At 67.5% G+C, this 17506-nt stretch overlaps 2 protein-coding genes across 5 annotated transcripts; one reads left to right on the top strand and one right to left on the bottom strand.

Moving 5' to 3' along the window:
* The first annotated feature begins 1795 nt into the window (after positions 1–1795).
* On the top strand, positions 1796–8600 carry ANKRD13B (ankyrin repeat domain 13B). 3 transcript variants are annotated; one of them, XM_069873725.1, is made up of 15 exons: positions 1796–1945; positions 5237–5372; positions 5539–5663; positions 5735–5780; positions 6019–6162; positions 6260–6449; positions 6560–6626; positions 6710–6791; positions 6863–6927; positions 7004–7134; positions 7258–7415; positions 7507–7659; positions 7728–7888; positions 8167–8247; positions 8336–8600. In XM_069873725.1, the coding sequence occupies exons 1-15, from the start codon at positions 1835–1837 to the stop codon at positions 8564–8566; spliced, it is 1881 nt and encodes a 626-aa protein (XP_069729826.1). In that variant the 5' UTR covers positions 1796–1834; the 3' UTR covers positions 8567–8600. The 3 variants fall into 3 exon arrangements, with proteins under 3 accessions (XP_069729826.1, XP_069729828.1, XP_069729827.1); XM_069873727.1 differs by having other exon boundaries at positions 8167–8243; positions 8423–8594; XM_069873726.1 differs by having other exon boundaries at positions 8167–8243; positions 8336–8594.
* Positions 8601–9438: 838 nt separating this feature from the next.
* On the bottom strand, positions 9439–16345 carry CORO6 (coronin 6). 2 transcript variants are annotated; one of them, XM_069873729.1, is made up of 11 exons: positions 16233–16345; positions 13477–13676; positions 12740–12862; positions 12181–12310; positions 11916–12097; positions 11678–11797; positions 10836–10940; positions 10609–10754; positions 10467–10524; positions 10147–10380; positions 9439–10063 (listed from the first exon to the last, which is right to left on the bottom strand). In XM_069873729.1, exons 2-11 carry the CDS (start codon positions 13672–13674, stop codon positions 9941–9943), a joined length of 1419 nt encoding a protein of 472 aa, XP_069729830.1. In that variant the 5' UTR covers positions 13675–13676; positions 16233–16345; the 3' UTR covers positions 9439–9940. The 2 variants fall into 2 exon arrangements, with proteins under 2 accessions (XP_069729830.1, XP_069729829.1); XM_069873728.1 differs by lacking the exon at positions 11678–11797 and adding an exon at positions 11371–11490 and having other exon boundaries at positions 16233–16341.
* Positions 16346–17506: the final 1161 nt, after the last annotated feature.

The raw sequence follows: 17506 nt of genomic DNA, 5'->3' as shown, positions 1-17506 counted from the left end.
GTCCTGGTCCTGGTCCTGGTCCCAGTCCTTGGTCCTTGGTCCTTGGTCCTGGTCCTTGGTCCTGGTCCTGGTCCTGGTCCTGGTCCCGGTCCTGGGTCCTTGGTCCTGGTTCTGATCCTTGGTTCCAGTCCTGGTCCTAGTCCTGGTCCTTGGTCCTGGTACCAGTCCTGGTCCTGTTCCTAGTCCCAGTCCTGGTACCAGTCCTGGTCCTGGTCCCAGTCCTTGGTCCTTGGTCCTTGGTCCTTGGTCTTTGGTTCTGGTCCTGGTCCTGATCCTGATCCTGATCCTGATCCTGGTCCTTGGTCTTGGTCCTTGGTCCTTGGTCCTGGTTCTGATCCTTGGTTCCAGTCCTTGTCCTGTCCTGGTCCTGGTCCTGGTTCTAGTCCTAGTCCTGTTCCTGTTCCTGTTCCTGTTCCTGTTCCTGTTCCTGTTCCTGTTCCTGTTCCTGTTCCTGTTCCTAGTCCCAGTCCTGGTCCTGGTCCTTGCTCTTTGGTCTTGGTCCTTGGTCGTTGGTCCTAGTCCTGGTTCTTGGTCCTTGGTTTTGGTCCTAATCCTTGGTCCTAGTCCTAGTCCTGGTCCTGGTCCTGCGTCCCTCACCCACGGCCCTGGCCACCTTCTCCTCATCCCAGTCCCGCTCTGAGCATTGAAGCACCATCTCTGGGTGCTCACCCGGGGTTCATCCCCGGCCCCGAGCACCCCCAGTCCTGTTCCCAGTGCCACCTCCCTCCACCACTCCAGGTCACCCAACGCCTCCAATCATCAAATCATAGAATCACCAGGTGCCCCGTGGGGCGGGGGTCCCCGGACACCTTGCTGGGCGACCTACAACATCCCTTGGGGAATTTTGGGATGACTGGGACCTCCTCGGAAGGTCTGTCCCCGACTCTGCGCCCCCAGGAGTGCTCGGAGCAGGGAGGACACCCCAATGTCCCCATGGGGGTGACACGGGAGGGGATGGAAATCTGGGATACAGGACACGGGCACAGGCTGGGGATGCAATGGGGACACCGGCATGGTCTGGGGGACACAGCAGGGACACGGGCAGGGGGTCTTGCCCCCCAACCCCATGGGCTGCGATGACATCACCGCTGGTTGCCATGGAGACGGCTCATGACGTCATGGGGCAGCGATGGGGGATGCCGTACGGGGATGGGAGACGAGGCCATCGCCGCCTTCATCCCATTGGAATGGGAATGTGATGGGGTCCCCCGCTCGGTGTTGTCCCCGTGTTGGGGTGGGGGGGGGTGCGGGGCTGGGGGGCTCGGAGCGTGGCGCCAGCGGAGGCCGAGGAGGCCGCAGAGGCCCAACCTCGCATTGTTCTCGGGCAGCAGCCGGAAAAACACGACGCCCGCGCCGGAGAAACGCAGGCGGAAAAGGAAACGGGGCCGGGGGGGGGGACCCCGAGCTTTTTTTTTTTTTTTTTAACCCCCTGGGTGGGGGGGCGCTCAGGACGGAGCCCCAACCCACCATGTGCCTGGGGATGAGGATGAGGGTGGGATGATGCTCAGGGTCCCTCCAGAGCCTGGCAGGGCACTGAGGGTGTCGGGTGCCCCGCTTCACCCCAGAATCAGCCTGGAGGGGAGGTTGGGGGGGGGGGGTCTGAGTGCTATCCGAGCTCCCCCTTTGCAGGGTCAGAGGCTGCGGTGATGGGCTGAGCGGTGCGGGTGGAGGAGGGGGGAAAAGCGAGGAGGAGGAGGAGGAGGGTGGCGGGGAGGGGGCGACTACAAGTCCCATGAGGCCGGTGTGTGCGGGGCGGGGGGGTTGGGGGTCTGCCCGGTGCGGGAGGGGGCCGCCCCGCCCCGCGCCGCGCCCGCCGCTCCAGCATGAACGGAGGATGCTCGCGTCTTGCTCGGGTAGGAAGGGGCCGGAGGGCAGGTACCCGCTGCACTACCTCGTCTGGCACAACCGCCCCCGCGACCTGGACCGGGAGCTCAGCACCAAGCAGGTGCGGGGGGGGTGGGGGCTGAGGGGGGGGGTGGCACCCCCGCTCCGGCTCGGGATGATGCAACGGCCCCGGGATGCAGCCGGGATGGGGATGGGGATGGAGATGAGGGTGAGGAGGGGGTGGCTGACACAGGTTTGGGGGTGCCGGGGCTCCCCCAGCTGCCCCCATCCCCCCCCCCCCGGGCTGTCGGGTACCACCCGCGGGTCTCCTGCATCCCCCCGGCGCACGCAGCCCCAAGCATCCCTCCCCACGTGTCTCCGGCTCCTCGCTAGGCCTCTGCGGGTCCCCGGCACCCCAACTCGCATCCCGCTTCTCGGGGGGCTCCCAGCCCCGCGGGGGGTGCAGCTCCCCTACCCCCCCGGCTCCCCCCCTCTCGGAGCGGGGATGATGCTGCCGGGGGAGAAGCCCCCAGCCCAGGAGGCAGGTGGTTCTCCTCAAGGAGGGGGGACCCCCCAGCCTAGGAGCCCCCCCCCGAGCTGGCTGGGGACAGAGCGGGGTGGCGGGGCACGTCCCAGGCAGGTCCCAGCCTCCCTCTCCCCAGCGGCGTTGCAATTCAGGTAATTAAAACCCAACCCGAAGACGCAGGAAACCGCAGGCGCTGGAGGGAGGCTGAGCCCAGAACATCCCTGCTCCCCAGCCCAGCTCCGGGTACTCCGGGGTGCTGAGGGACCCCAGCGATGCTCGGAGTGGGGGGGGTCTCCACGATGCTCCCACTGGGATGCAGGCGACGGCTCCTGCCACACCCGCTCCCTTTGTGGGGGCTTTGCCAGCATCACCTTGGCCCCCACACCCCATCGCACGTTTGTTTAATTCATAATTTGGGGTCGTTGTTCCCAGGAGCGGTGGGATGGCAGCAGGGCGCAGGCAGGTGCAGGGAGATGCAGGGGCTGTCAGGGTGGCTGCGGCCACGCTGGCCTGCGGAGAGGATTTCTAACCCTCTCCCTGGTGATCCAGTGATCCTATGATCCCCAGGCCTGGCCAGTGCAGGGGCTCTGCCGTGGCCCCCGCTGCCATCTGCAAGGTGAGAGAGAAGCCGGGGGCACAGGGGGCACAGGGGGTCCGTGGGGGCAGGAGCCCAGGGCAGGTGGGGGTTTGGAGGAAGGAGGTGGGGGTAGCCCAGGTGCAGCCCCCTGCCTTCATCCAGAGCATCCAGGGACATGGTTCAGCCCTTCTCCCTGCCGGAGCATCCCCCCCGCTAAGCAGGTTGGGTGCTGGGTGTGATGCTGGGGGGCCCCCTGCCCAGGGGTTCTGCCTCCCTGCCACCTCGGGGACTCGCGTGGGGCAGCGGCACCGCACAGGGCACCCCCTTCCCCTGCGGGAGTTTGGGGCTGAGAGGCTGTTGGAGGCTGCAGCGCTGCTGCTCTCTGTGTCCCCATAAGGTCCCTGCGTGGTCACCCCTGAATTGCCACCAGGAGCTCCCACCCACGCTTGCCTCCCCCTGGGAGCGAGGGACAGAGGGTCCCTGTGGCAGGGACAGCGCTGGGATGTGGCAGGCGGTGACACGCAGCTCATTGTGCCGGGACACCCCACAGCCTGCCCTGTCACGCGCCGCGGGGACCTGGGGCTGCGCAGGGACAGCAGAGCCTGGCACCAGTTCCCCCGCTGGCCTGCGTCCCCCACTGCCACCCAGGAGCAGGTGCAGGGGTCTGTCCCTGCGCTGATGTCCCCCACCCTGGGGACAACGCCGCCGGAGAGGCTGTGCCGTGCCATGCCCCTGGTTGGCACAAGAGGAGGAGCAGCCGAGCCGGGGTCCTGTGCCGCACCGCTGCCACCCCCAAAGCCATCCCCATCCCTGTCCCCATCCCTGAGGGGGGTCACACCCCAAGACAGGCAGCACTCAGCGGTCTGTGCCGCAGCCCCCCGAGCCGTCCCAGCGCCAGGGCCCGGGACCGAGCGCTCGCTGCAAAAATTGGGTCACGCTGTCTCCCCGGGGTTGGCCGTGATGCCGCGTCCCCACGGTGGGGACCCTCGTCCCACCCAGCGCTGGGGCACGGCTGCAGCTGGGGAGCCCTGCTGAGCCTGCAGCACCTGTCCCCTGGCTGGGGGGCGATTGCTTTAATTAGAGTCATTTCATTAGCGCAATTAAGAAGCAGCAGTCGCCTGGAGAGCGTTGGAGCAGCACGGTTGCTCCCGGGGAACTGGGGGGCTGTTTTGCTCCGGCTGCGTGGGCAACCAGGGGGATCCCCCTGCCTGGTGAGCCCCTGGGGATGAGGGGCGTGGGGATGCCCACGTGCTGGGCACGAATGGAGACACTGCTGGGGCAGAGGGACAGAAGGACGTGCCCAGGAGCGAGGCAGGGACGTGCTGTGGGCGAGAGCCTAGGCACGGAGACCCCACACGCCACCCCTCTCCAGCCCCAGACACCTCCGAGGTGCCAGCTGGCACCTCTGGGTCCTACACCCCAGGTTTGTCCTCCCGGGGTTGGCCTCCCTGCAGCTCATGCCTTGTTTTCGGCTTTGTCCCCAATTCCCTCTGCCCCAGCAGCATCCAAGTGCCCGTCTCCGGGAACAAGGCATCTGTCCCTGCTGGGTGCTAGGGGGCAAAGCCTGAGCTCCCCGTGCCCGCTGCTCCATCAGACCCCGAATCGTGTCCCCAGCCTTGGGCAGGGGGGTGCGACGCTGCACCCCGCGTGAGGAGCGGGGCCCTCGGGGTGCTCGGGGTGCCCGGCGCCGCTTGCCAGCGGGCGAGGGATTCCTCGGGGCTGGCTGAGCGCCAGGCTCCAGGCTTGGCACAAACAATCGCAGCCCCAGCGCGCGGCTCCCCAGGGCCCAGGGATCCTCCAAGCAGCCGCTCCGCTCACGCAGCCGCCCACCCCTGGCTCAGGCAGGGGAACACGTGCGCCCGCCGCGTTCCTGGTCCTTGGCGCAGGGGGGGCTGCCAGCAGCCGCTGCCTGGCAACTGGGCAGCAGCCCCCACCTCCAAATCCCTGCGGAGGGGGCTTTTCCCGAGCCTGCAGCTGCATCGAGCCGTGCAGAATTCCACGCACCGCGGGCATCCGTGCTCCCCGCTGCCGTGCCCAAGCTCCGTGGCCACGTGCTGCGTTCTGGCAGCCACCGCCAAACTCTCTCCACCCTCCCCACGGGGCTGGCAGGGAGCAGGGGAGCAGGGAAAGCCTTTTGGGGTGCAGTGCTTGTGCGTCTTTCGGGGATGGGGGTGCTCTCTGAGATACCAGCAAATGTCGGCTGCTTTCCCTGGCTGCTCCGGCTGGGAGCCTTGGGTCTGCAGGAGGGATAGGTTGGGGGGAGAGGTCCGGCCACCGCACGTCTTCCGAGCGTTGCAACCTCCCTGCAGGCCGACATTGAGCAGCTGGACCCCCGAGGACGCACCCCGCTGCACCTGGCCACCACGCTGGGGCACCTGGAGTGCGCCAGGGTGCTGCTGAAGCATGGTGCCGACGTGGGCAAGGAGAACCGCAGCGGCTGGACAGGTGAGCGGGGGGCTCGCCGCCTCAGTCCCTGCCACGCTGCCTGGGCACCATCACGAGCGTGGACACGCTCAGCCTGGAGCGGCAGCTTCCCCAGGGACGGCTCACGCGGTGCTACACGCGTGTGGCTCTGTGCCGTGCTCTGCCATGTCCCCTCTGTGCCCCGCAGTCCTGCAGGAGGCTGTGAGCACCCGTGACCTGGAGCTGGTGCAGCTCGTCCTGCGCTACCGCGACTACCAGAGAGCCATCAAGCGCCTGGCCGGGATCCCCATCCTGCTGGAGAAGCTGCGCAAGGTACCTCCATCCAGCAGGGCTGGGGGGATGCTGCCTGCAGGCTCCCCCTGACCTCGCTGCGCTCTCCGCAGGCCCAGGACTTCTACGTGGAGATGAAGTGGGAGTTCACCAGCTGGGGTAAGCGCGGGGCAGGAGGAGCAGGAGTTTCCCAGCAGTCTCCCCCATTTCTGGCGTTGCCCCCGGCCGCACATCCATCCCCATTCCCGGGATGGGGGACACCTGTCCTCTTGCCCCACCACATCCCAAGATCTCCATCCCACTGCGGGGCTGGCTTCTTGGGCACATCCCCGACCCAGCCCCCCTGGGGGTGTCGGGTGGCCCCATCCCTGGCTGGGCTATCGCCGTCTCTCCCCAGTGCCGCTGGTGTCCAAGATCTGCCCCAGTGACACCTACAAGGTGTGGAAGAGCGGCCAGAACCTGCGGGTGGACACCACGCTGCTGGGCTTCGACCATATGACCTGGCAGCGAGGCAACCGCAGCTTCGTCTTTCGAGGACAAGGTGAGCCGGCACCGGAGTGTCCAGAATCCCTCGGTGCTGCAGCGGGTCCAGGCGATGGCGCGGGGACTGGGGTTGTTCCTGACCCTCCTCCCGCTAGACACCAGCGCGGTGGTGATGGAGATTGACCACGACCGGCGGGTGGTTTACTCGGAGACGCTGGCCCTGGCCGGCCACGACCAGGAGGTGCTGCTGGCTGCTGTGCAGCCCACCGAGGAGCAGGTGATGGGGCGGCTGACGGCCCCCGTCGTCACCACCCAGCTCGATACCAAGAACATCGCCTTCGAGAGGTGGGCTGGGGGGCAGCACCAGCCCCTCCGTGGGGGCGAGCAGCCCCTCGCGGGTACCCACACCCTGGGATGTCTGAGCGAGACCGTCACGATGCTCCATCTCGTTCCAGGAACAAATCTGGGATCCTGGGCTGGAGGAGCGAGAAGACAGAAATGGTGAATGGATACGAGGCCAAGGTGAGGGGCACGGGATGTTGAGCTGCGTGAGCGACTGTGGCCACTTTTGGAGGGGTATCCATCACTTACGTCTCCTTGTTCAGGTCTACGGCGCGTCCAACGTGGAGCTGATCACGCGGACGCGGACTGAGCACCTCTCGGACCAGCACAAGGGCAAGAGCAAAGGTGGAGGCGGCGTGGGCACGACAGGCAGGGCGCCGTGCCGGCTCCAGCCCTCACCTCGTCCTCTCCTGCAGGCAGCAAGACCCCCCTGCAGTCATTCCTGGGCATCGCCGAGCAGCACGTGGGGCCCAACAACGGGGTGAGTGTCCCGAGGAGCTTTGCGGGGCGGCCCCGCGGTCGAACCCCCTGTTACCGTGCCGGGGCTTGTCCTGCAGACGCTGATCACGCAAACGCTGAGCCACGCCAACCCCACCGCCATCACCCCCGAGGAGTACTTCAACCCCAACTTCGAGCTGGGCAACCGCGACATGGGGCGGCCCATGGAGCTCACCACCAAGACGCAGAAGTGAGGGAGGGAGAAAACTGGAGGGGATCCCCCCTGTCCGGCCCCCACCCCGAGCGCTGCGGAGCCCCTGGGGGGTGGGGGTGCAGGCAGGGGGGTCCCCAGCCCGGCGCCTGTCCCCGGCAGGTTCAAGGCGAAGCTGTGGCTGTGCGAGGACCACCCGCTGTCCCTCTGCGAGCAGGTCGCCCCCATCATCGACCTCATGGCAATAAGCAACGCGCTCTTCGCCAAGCTGCGGGACTTCATCACCCTGCGCCTCCCGCCCGGCTTCCCCGTCAAGATTGGTACGGGGAGCGGGGGGGCTTTGTCTCCGGTGCGGGTGGCGCATCCAGCTTCCCTCCCTGCTTTTTTGGTTTTCCCCTTTATTTCCTGCAGAAATCCCCATCTTCCACATCCTCAACGCCCGCATCACCTTCGGGAACCTCAACGGGTGCGACGAGCCCGTCAGCTCCCTGCGGCACAGCCCCAGCAGCGAGGCGCCCTCGCCCAGCAGCGACTCCTCCAGCGTCAGCAGCTCCAGCTCCCTGAGTACGGGGGGTTGGGGTGGGACGGACGCGGCGGGGTGCTCGGCCACCCTGACCCCCGTCTCCCCGCAGCCTCGTGCCGGGCGTGCGAGATGGACCCGGCGCTCTTCGAGGTGCCGCGGGGGTACAGCGTGGTGGGCACCCACCAGGACACGCTGCGGGAGGACGAGGATGATCTGCTGCAGTTTGCCATCCAGCAGAGCCTGCTGGAAGCCGGCAGCGAGTACGACCAGGTGAGTGCCTCCACCTTCTCCCCATCCTTCTCCTGCCCCTCAGGGTGGGGTCTGTGCTGCCCACCCTGTCCCGGTGCTGCCCCTGGGACCTCGCAGCATCCCCGCATCCCGCAGCGGGTGGCCGAGCTCGCGCGGAAGGGCTGGGGTTTGGGATGCGACGAGGTGCCACCCTCCCAGCATCCCTCTGTCACCATCCGCAGGTGACAATTTGGGAAGGGTTGGGGTTTGGGATGCTATGAGGTGTCACCCTCCCAGCATCCCTCTGTCACCACCCGCAGGTGACAATTTGGGAAGCGCTGACCAACAGCAAGCCGGGCACCCACCCCATGTCACACGAGAGCCGCCGAGGAGACAGGTTGGTAAGGTTCAGCCAGCCCCCAACGCGGGGAGCGGGAGTGGGTGCCAACCCCACAGGGACCCCCAGCTGAGACGCTGCCACCCCCCCAGGACTCCCCAGCACGCTGCGTCCCCCCGTTCCCCCGTGCCCCCAGCCCCGGGAGGGGGTGGCGGGGGCCCCAGCGCCCTGTTCCCCAGCTACGCCGAGCAGCTGCAGCTGGCCATGGCACTGTCGGCGCGGGAGCAGGAGGAAGCCGAGCGGCGGACACGCCAGGAGGAAGAGGAGCTGCAGCGGATCCTGCAGCTCTCGCTGACGGAGAAGTGACCCCGCGCCTCGGCTGAGCCCCCAACCCCGACGGGGATGGGGACGCAGCTGGAGCCGTGTGTGGGGGCACGGAGGGGAGCGGGGAGGGGGGAACCAGCCCGAGCACTGTGGAGGGCAAGGGGGGACAGGGTGGGGTGCAGGATTCGGCCCTGGCACAGGGGAGATCGTCCCCAGAGCCAGGATGGTACCGAGTTGGGAACGTGGGGGGCACCCCACAGCAGGACAGAGTGGGAGTGGTGGGTGACAGGGACCAGAGGGGGGGCACCCCCACAGACTGTACCCCACCCCTGGGTCAGCCCCAGCCCCTCTCTGGGGTGCTGCTCGGCCCCCCACCCCAGGAAGGTGGTGGGGGGCACCTTTTGCCCCAGATGGGGGGGCTGCCAGCCATGTGGGGTCCTGGGGTGCCCCAGGAGCTGGGGGGCTCTGCCCAGCCTCCTCGGCCCCCCTGCCCAGGCGCTACCAAGTGCACTTACCCGGGAGCTGCTCTGCCTGCCAACACGGGGGGGGCACAGGGGGGGCGCATCGCACCCCATGGTCCCTGTGGGGCTGCACAGCTGCCCCCCCACCTTGGCATGGGGTCCGCTGGGGCAGCCGAGGGGTTGTCTGTGAAAGGCTGCCCAGTGTCACCCCCACCCCCCCACCCCAACCGCCCCGCTCGCACTGCCCTCCCCCCGCTCGGATGCCCCCCACCTTGGCAGCGCTGCACCCCCCCCATCACCCCAGGCACTGACCCCCCCTGAGAAACCTCCTGTCAAATGGTGCTAACCCCGGCCCCCACTGCTCCTCCTTTGCACACGGGGGGCCGGGGGCTGCGGGGGGGGCCGGGCTCACTCCCCTGGGACTTTTCATAGCCGCCCCCCCCGCCTCCATGCACCCCACAAGCGACATCTGGGCCAGGGCCCGTGGAGCCTGAGCAGCTCCGTCCGTGGCCAACACCAATAAATGCTCTTTAATGTTTGTCTCTCTCGGGCTCTCTCTGTGGGCAGCGGGGTGCAGCCCCCCCAGCGCCGTGGTCCCGCAGCCCTGGTAGCCCCCATGCAGCCACAGGTGGCCAAGCCCTTTATTAAAGGGGGACCCAGGAGCAAAGAGCCGGGGGGACGATGGGGCAGAGGGAGGCGATGGGGTGGGGGGTAGCACCGTACCGGGGGGGGTTGGCACCCCCTCGTCCTAGCACCCCACTCGCAGGTCCCCAAGGAAGGATGCTCGGCAGCATCCCCCGAGAGCCCCCCGGACACCGAGCCACCCTGGGAGCAGGATGCGAGCGATGCCAGCGAGGGGGTCAGGGTGCTCCCTTGGCTCCTGGGGAAAGAAGAGGGCTCTGGGCTCCTGCCCTCTGCGGGGATTCGGCTTTAATCCCCGGGGAGGGGGCAATCCTGGTCCTGCCCGTGGCGCTAGTCCGTGCTGTTGGTGAACTGGCAGAGTTTGTTCTCCAGGTCGGAGATGCGCTTCTCCTGCGCTTGGACCATCTCCTTCAGGGCACGGATCTCCTCCAGCACCTCTTCCAAGGCCGGCCGCTGCGGGGTGGGGAGGGACACGTGGGGTCACCAGGGAGCCCCCCACAACCCCACAACCGCGTCCCCATCGCCAGGGCACTCACCGAGAAGTCGGGCTCGGAGCCGGAGTGGCTGTGGCGTCGGGGGCCCGGAGGGGGCTTGTTGTCCAAGATGTTCTTCTTGACCACCTTCAGCTCCCGGTTCTTGACGGGGACGTAGCCATCGCGCAGCGAGATGAGGATGGGCTCCGCGTCCTTCCCCGACAGCCACTCGTCCGCCTCCAGGGCCGGCTCGGGACCCGGCGTGTCGGGGTACAGGTCGTCCTGGAAGAGGTCTGACTGCGGGGCGAGGGAGTTGGGGTGAGGTGGGGTCTGTACCCCCCTCCCCAGACCATCCCACCTCCCCTGGGACTCCCCGGGCTCACCTTGCGCGGCACCGTCATGACGATGGGCTCACACTTGCGCTCGTGCAGCTTGAAGAACCTGCGTGGGGCGGAGGTGGTCAGGGTCCGGCCACCCCCCGAGCCCCTCCACCTCCTCCCCGGGGTTCTCCGCTCCAGCTCTCACCTGGCGATCTCACACTTGCTGACATCCAACCCACGCTTGGGCATGAAGCCCATGCCGCGCTGCGGCTCTTTGCTGCTGTAGGTGTTCAGGTAGTGCACGTAGGGCGCCTCGCCCGTGATCTCGAAGTATCGGATGCTGCTATCGCCCTGCGGATGCGGGGAGGGGGTGTCTGTCAGCACTGGTACCCCCAAAGACGGGCTGGGGGTAGAACCCAGAAAGGGGGTTACCTTCCCGCAGAGGTAGACGATGCTGGAGTCGGGGTCGTAGAAGGGAAGCAGGACCCCGTTGCTTGTGTCCATCTCCTGTAGGGCGATGGGCTCCTCGAAGTTTTTCTGTAGAGCCGGAGAGGTGGAGTGGGGGGAGTATGTGTGAGTGATGGACCCCAAACCCCTGTCCCAGTTAGCCACACGCGTTAGCCACAGCAGAACCGAGGGATGGAAGCTTCTTCCCCCTTGGGGTACAAAACCCCTGGGCAGGCAGTTTGACATGCAACCCCCCCAGAACCCCAGTGGGGTGCACCCAGCCTGGTTTGGTCCCCCCCCAGCACCTCCTGCCCTGCTTACCTGCACATTGGGGTGCGCCCAGCCTGGTTTGGTCCCCCCAATCCCTCTCCCCACACCCAACACACCACGGCACACTTGGGAACTTGGCATCTTTGGAAAGGGAGGATGCAGTGGGCACCCCATCCCAGGACATAGGGGCACAGGGGATCGGGGAGGGGGCCAAGTTCCCGGGGGGCAGCACTCCATGCGGCCTCGTTACCGGGTCCCACAAGCCCAGCTCCCGCTGGCTCATTCTGGTAAAGCCCGTGGTAAAGATGTGTCCTTCCCGCGTGAAGACAGCCCGCACGGGCCTCAGCCCTTCGTGGGGGGCAAACCTCTCCTGGGGACAGGGGGGAGAGAGTCAGCACCGAGCAGGGGCCGTGGGGAAAACTGGAGGGGGGTCCGGATGCATCCCCCAAAAGAGCCGCTGAATCCTGTTCTTGGGGAGCCCTCGTGCTGCTGGCAGCATCCCTGGCACCCGGCGCATCCCTGGCTCCGCGGGCCTGGCAGGAGCCGCCGTCTCGTACCAGGTCCCAGAGGCCCAGCTGCCGCTCGCTCATCTTGCTGAAGCCGGTGGTGAAGATCTTGCCATCGGCCATGAAGATGGCGCGGATGGGGCGGGCGCCGTCGTGCGGTTTGGTTTTCTCCTGCGCCGGCCGTTAGCGAGTTAGAACCAAAGACAGAGACGGGCGAGGGCGGGTGGTTAGTAGGGTCAGTGGGCACCGGGGGGGGACACGGAGGGGACGCGACCGGGGGGCCACTCACCGCCACGACCTGCTGCTTGCGCGGGTCGATGACGCGGACCTTCTTGTCCTTGCAGGTGGTGACGAGGAGGCTGCCGTTGCGGTTCCAGCCCACATTGTAGATGAGGTCGGTGTGCATGTCGTCCAGCACCAGCAGCATCTCCCCCGTGCCCACGTTCCACAGGATCACCAGGTTGTCGCAGCCTGCGGAGAGGACCCGCGAGGTGGACGCCGTCACCCTACGCGTCCCGCACGACCCTGGGGACGGTGACCTGGGACCCTCTTACCCGCGCTGAGCAGGACGTTGCGGGCAGTGGGGTGCCACGAGATGATGCCCACGCGCTTGGAGTGTCCCTCAAGCGTCACCACCGGCTCCGTGATGTTGCGCACAGGGACGTAGTCGGGGATCTGCCACACCTTGAGGGGAGGCGGGGACACAGAGTGGGGTGACCAGGGATCACCCTGCAGCCGAGCGCTAAGCGGCTGAGGGCCTGAGAGCCAATTAACCTCATCGTTAATCCCGGCTCAGCCTGTGGTGATGCGGGGATGGCATCCTGGGCTGCATCCCTGGTGCGTGGGATGCCGGGGGGCACGGGGAGGGGGGCACACCTGGGGCACAGCCCCCAGTCCAACCCCCCCCACCTCCAGCTATTCCTGGGTGCTGAGTCGCCGGGGCGGGTATATTTAGCACAAACTGCTGCATCACGGAGAGAGCAGCCGCCGCCAGCGCATGGCACCGGGGCTAAAAATAGGCCAGTGACACTTTGCAGGCGGTGAAGGCGGGAGGGATGCTCCTGCCACCCCCCACCTCCCTCCCTCCCTCCTGCCCGGGGCCCGTCCCCTCACCATGACGGTTGTGTCTTCTGAGGCGCTGGCGATGACGTTGTCGTTGTGGGGACACCAGTCGATGTCCAGCACGGGGGCCGTGTGTCCCGTCACCAGCGGGTGGTTCTTGTCCACTCGCCCCGTCTGCAACACCGAGGGGCCAGGATGAGTCCCTGGCAGCCTGGATTTAGGGGTACCCCCCTGCCAGGTACCCCCCCCAGCCTCAGCCCAGCCACCACACGGCACAAGCAGGAGGGCACAGAGGGCACTTGAAGGGGGAAACTGAGGCAGGCAGTGGGAATTTGGGTCTCTGAGCACCACGTGCTTGGTCAAGAACCACGTGCCCTAGGAGAGGTGGCTTTGTGTCCCCTGCGGTGGCAAGGAGGGACAGGGAGGGGGTCCCCAAGTGCTGGGGTGGGCAGGACAGACCCCTACCCCGCCAGGATGCTCCCTGGAGAGAAATCAGCCAGGTGCTTCCCGCATCATCCTCACAGAATCACTAGGTTGGAAAAGAACCCCAGGATCATTGAGTCCAACCATTCCTATCAGCCCGTCTTGGTCACTCCTGGGACATCACCCTTCACAGGTACCGATGACGACCCCAGGGTGACTCTTCCCCAAGCCCCGACGTGAGGACTAGGGTGTTGGGGCAAAGCTGGGAGGGTTCTGGGGCCAGAGCAGCCCCCCCAAAAGCAAAGCCCATCAACACGACGTCCCCCTCAACGGAGGAAACGGACCCCGGCAGCTTCCCCGCTCACCTTGGCGAGGGGCAGGACCATGAAGGCCCCCCCACCGCCCGACTCCACGATGATGGCCACGAACTTGGGGTTGACGGCGCAGAAGGAACTGTCCCACGTCACCTTGGAGACGCGGATGTCCTCGTACATCTGGTCGGCCTTCACCGGCTGCCCGAACACGTGCCGGAACTTGCTCTGGCGCACCACGCGGCGGCTCATGGCTAGGGGGGGACGCGGGGTCAGGGCGTGACACCCCCCAGATTGGCGCAGAGGGGGTTCGGTCCCCTCGAGCCTTGAGAGAAAGCCCTGTCCTGGGCACAGGGGGAAGCCTGGGGACACGGGGATGGTGGGGAACGAGGGGGAAGGATGGTGCCCGACGGCCCTGGATACGCAGCAGGGAGTCGGGGGGCAACCCTGGAGCCAGGGACGAGCATCCCGTGGTTGGAACCGCTGGATGGCTGGGCAGGGACATGCTGTGCCGTGCCCGGTGCCCATGCCCCAGCGCTGGCACTGGGGTCGGCACAGGAGCAGCCGCAACAAAGTGGGGCTGAGAGGATTTTGGGGCAGACGCGGAGGTGCCACGCGCCGTCTCGCAGCTCATCCCCTTACGTCTCATCAAGTACCAGTGGCTCGAGGTCACCAGCTGTGACCCAGCACCCAGGCTGTGCCTCCAGTGTCCCCAGCCCGGAGCTCTGTGTGTGCCACCCGCTCTGCGCCCCCAATCCCCACCCGATGGGGATCCCGGGCGAGGGCCAGACCCGGCACAGCCCCAGGGGTTTGCGGGGTGCTGAGGAGCCCCCGGCTCTGCAGCCCTTGGCCACAGCTGGGCTCACTGCCCCCGCTCACCCATCTCCATCCTGACCCTGTGCTGCTCCTGGCACCTGGCTGGGGGCCACTGAGCCCTCAGAGACCCCGAAACCCACGGAGCTGGGGCACTGCAGCACCTCCGAGCCCCTGACCAGCCCGGGGAGTCCCCTGAGCTAGTTTAGAGCCTCAGCCACTGCCACCAAACCACAGCGCGGAGGGGACAGCACGGGCACAGGTAGGAGCACATCTGCTCCTTCGCATGCCAGCCAGAGGCCCCTTAAACCCCTCCAGGGAAGGTGACTCAACCCCCTCCCTGGGCAGCCTCTGCCAGGGACCAGTGACCCTTCCAGTGAAGAATTTTTTCCTGCTGTCCAGCCTGACCCTCCCCTGGCAGAGGTCACCATCCCCTGGGCTGGCAGAGCGGGTGCGGGTCAGAAGGATGCGCTGAGGGGTCCTGGATCCCTGCTCCCCATCCGTGCCGGGCACCAGCCTCGCTGGCATCGCCCCAAGCAGCACCCCCAGCCCTGGGCAGGAGCGAGGGGCTCCGCAGGGGACACACCCCAGGTCCAGCACCTGGGGAGCAGAACTTGGGGTGCCCGGGGAGCGGGGGGAGCAGCCTGGGCAGAGGGCACACGGGGTGCAGGCAGGGTGTGGGGTGCAGGCAGGAGCGAGCAGGGCGCGGGGGTGCTGCGGGAGGGGTCTGCAGGCAGGAGTAAGAGTTGGATGGGGTGCAGGGGGGGTGCAGGTGCGCAGGGCGCAGGTGGGGTGAGAGGGGGTGCTGGGGGGGAGCAGGTGGGGTGGGATGGGGAGCCGGCAGAGGTGACTGGGGTGCAAGCAGGGTGCTCTGCAGGTGTGACGGTTGAATGGGGTGCAAGCAGGGTGCTGGCAGGGAGCAGGTGTGGTCCAGGGGTGATCCAGGCAGAGTGAGATGGGGTGCTAGCAGGGAGCAGGTGGGGTGCAGGGTGGGTGCTAGCAGGGTGCAGGTGGGGTGGGACGGGGCGCAGGATGCATCACAGGTGGGGTGCAGGCGGGATGGGGTGTTAGTGGGGAGCAGGCGGGGTACAGGTGTGAAAGAAACGGGGTGCAGGTGGGGTGCAGGAGGGGTACAGGTGTGAAAAAAGTGGGGTGCACGGGGGGTGCAGGGGAGTACAGGTGTGAAAGAAGCAGGGTGCAGGTGGGGTGCAGGGGGTGTACAGGTGTGAAAGAAGTGGGGTGCAGGGGGGGTGTAGGGGGGGTACAGGTGTGAAAGAGGCGAGGTGCAGGTGGGATGGGGTGCTGGCAGGGAGCAGGTGGGGTGCAGGGGGGTACAGGTGTGAAAGAAATGGGGTGCAGAGGGGGTACAGGTGTGAAAGAAGCAGGATGCAGGTGGGGTGCGGGGGGGTACAGGGGTGAAAGAGGCGAGGTGCAGGTGGGATGGGGTGCTGGAAGGGAGCAGGCGGGGTACGGCTGCGAGTCAAGTGGAATGGGGAGCTGTCAGGGAGCTGGTGGGGTGCAAAGGGGTGCAGGCAGGGCACGGCTGGGACAGAGGCAGGGGGCAGGTGGGACGGGGTGCTGCTGGGGGGCTAGTGGGGTGCAGAGGGGGTACGGCTGTGAAACAGGTAGGGTGGAGGCGGGATGGGGAGCTGTCGGGGGGCAGCGGGGGTGCAGGCAGGGTACAGCTGGGCCACAGGCGGGGTGCAGGGGGGATGGGGAGGGGTCGGGGTGCAGGCAGGGGGTTAGGGGAGGGGGGGTGCAGGCAGGACCCCGTCCCCTCCCCGCTGCCGGCCGGGCCATTACGTTGCCACAATTGAATCCGCAGCGGCTGCTCGGGGAACGAGCAGAGGTCACTTGCCAAATATAGCCACGTCTGCGGGGCGCCGAGGGGCCGGGGGGCTCTCAGCCCAGCGCCCCCTTCTCCGTGTGTCCCCCCCCACCCCCCACCCCATCACCCCATCACCCCCCCCCCCCCCCCCTTCCAGCCCCGCTCCTACCTGCGCTGCGCGGCTCCTGCGCTGCCGCCGCCTCCTCCCGGCTCCCCCCGGCCCCGCGGCTGCCGCAGAGAAACAGCTGAGCCGGGATCGGGGCCCCCCCGCCCCGCTCCGGGCACCGGGAGAAAGGAGAAGGGGGGGGGGGGGGCTTGGACCGGCCCCGCCTGCCCCGCACCGACCGCCCCCCCCCCCCCCCCGGCTCTGCCCGCAGGGATGGGGCAGCCCTGGCACAGCACCCCGCCCCCCCCCAGGGCACCCCCCTTGTCCCCCCCTCCTGCCCAAAACACCCGGGAACCCAACGGGGACGCAGTCCTCTGCCCCCCCGGCTGCTCCAGGGGGACCCTGAGATGCTGCCCCCCCAGCCCTGGCGCAGCACCCCCCCCCCTTCCCTCCTCCAGACCCGGGGGGCAGGAGAAGCCCCCCTGCTCCATCCCACCCTCCCCAAGACCTGGGGGAATCCGAAGGGGGAGTCAGTCCTCACCCCCTCCCCCGGTGTCACCTCTGCCTCCAAGAGGGACACAGGCTGCTGGACACCCCGCCCTGTGTCCCCTGGGGGGTGCAGCACCGTACCCACCCTCCCTCCCCAAAACTGAGTGGCCCCGGGGTGCCCCCAGCACCCACCCACGCGGCTGTGGGGCAGGAGAAGCCCCCCCTGCCCCCTTCCTAGAGCTCTGGGGGAACCCAAGGGGGACTCAGCCCTCAACACCCCCAGCTGCTGCCACCCTGGGGGTCACCTCTGCCCCTCCAGCAGGACAGGGGGCTGCTGGCACCCCGCAGGGATGGAGGAGACCCCCTTGGGTCAGTCCAGCCCCACAGCCCATGGCCAAGTGCTGGCCTCGGGGGGTCCCACATCACCCCAGAGGTTCAGCAGGAGCAGGAGGGCTTCAATTCCCCTGGTGGGAGCCCCCCCTCTGCCCCATCTCCACGTAGCGGGATGGTTACGGGCACGTTCATCCTCCAGATTTGGGATGCAGCAGAGCTCAGCCCCGCAGGGATGCTCTGGCCCAAGGGGATTAAGGGATTGTAGGGGCTTTGGGACCGTGGGAGGGGAGCTGTGGTTCCTGGAAAGAGAGCAAAGCCCTGGACCCTACAAGGGCACCGTGCGGAGCCGGACGAGCATTGGCTGAGCTGGGCAGCAGGAGGCAGCTGGCAAAAAGGCAGGAGAAAGGTGACATCCCTGCATTCCCAGCACCCAGGGGTGGCCGGGAGGGAGAGGGCACCCTGCCTGTCCCGTCCCTCCACAGCCCCAACTCGCTTTGCCCTTGGAGGTTGGGGAC

Source organism: Phaenicophaeus curvirostris, chromosome 21 (genome assembly GCF_032191515.1).
Source record: "Phaenicophaeus curvirostris isolate KB17595 chromosome 21, BPBGC_Pcur_1.0, whole genome shotgun sequence".
NCBI lineage: Eukaryota > Metazoa > Chordata > Aves > Cuculiformes > Cuculidae > Phaenicophaeus > Phaenicophaeus curvirostris.
Note: the sequence above shows the minus strand (reverse complement) of the source record. Positions and strands in the feature narration are given on the sequence as shown.

Excerpts from the sequence above, each read along its gene's own strand:
- CORO6 (XM_069873729.1), bottom strand. The coding sequence starts at position 13,674 with ATGAGCCGCCGCGTGGTGCGCCAGAGCAAGTTCCGGCACGTGTTCGGG. Across the intron at positions 12,098-12,180 it reads CAACGTCCTGCTCAGCGCGG|GCTGCGACAACCTGGTGATC; the intron begins GTAAGAGGGTCC and ends TCCTCTCCGCAG. Across the intron at positions 11,798-11,915 it reads GCAAGCAGCAGGTCGTGGCG|GAGAAAACCAAACCGCACGA; the intron begins GTGAGTGGCCCC and ends CGGCCGGCGCAG.
- ANKRD13B (XM_069873725.1), top strand. The coding sequence starts at position 1,835 with ATGCTCGCGTCTTGCTCGGGTAGGAAGGGGCCGGAGGGCAGGTACCCG. Across the intron at positions 5,664-5,734 it reads TGCTGGAGAAGCTGCGCAAG|GCCCAGGACTTCTACGTGGA; the intron begins GTACCTCCATCC and ends CGCTCTCCGCAG. Across the intron at positions 7,889-8,166 it reads CCGGCAGCGAGTACGACCAG|GTGACAATTTGGGAAGCGCT; the intron begins GTGAGTGCCTCC and ends CACCACCCGCAG.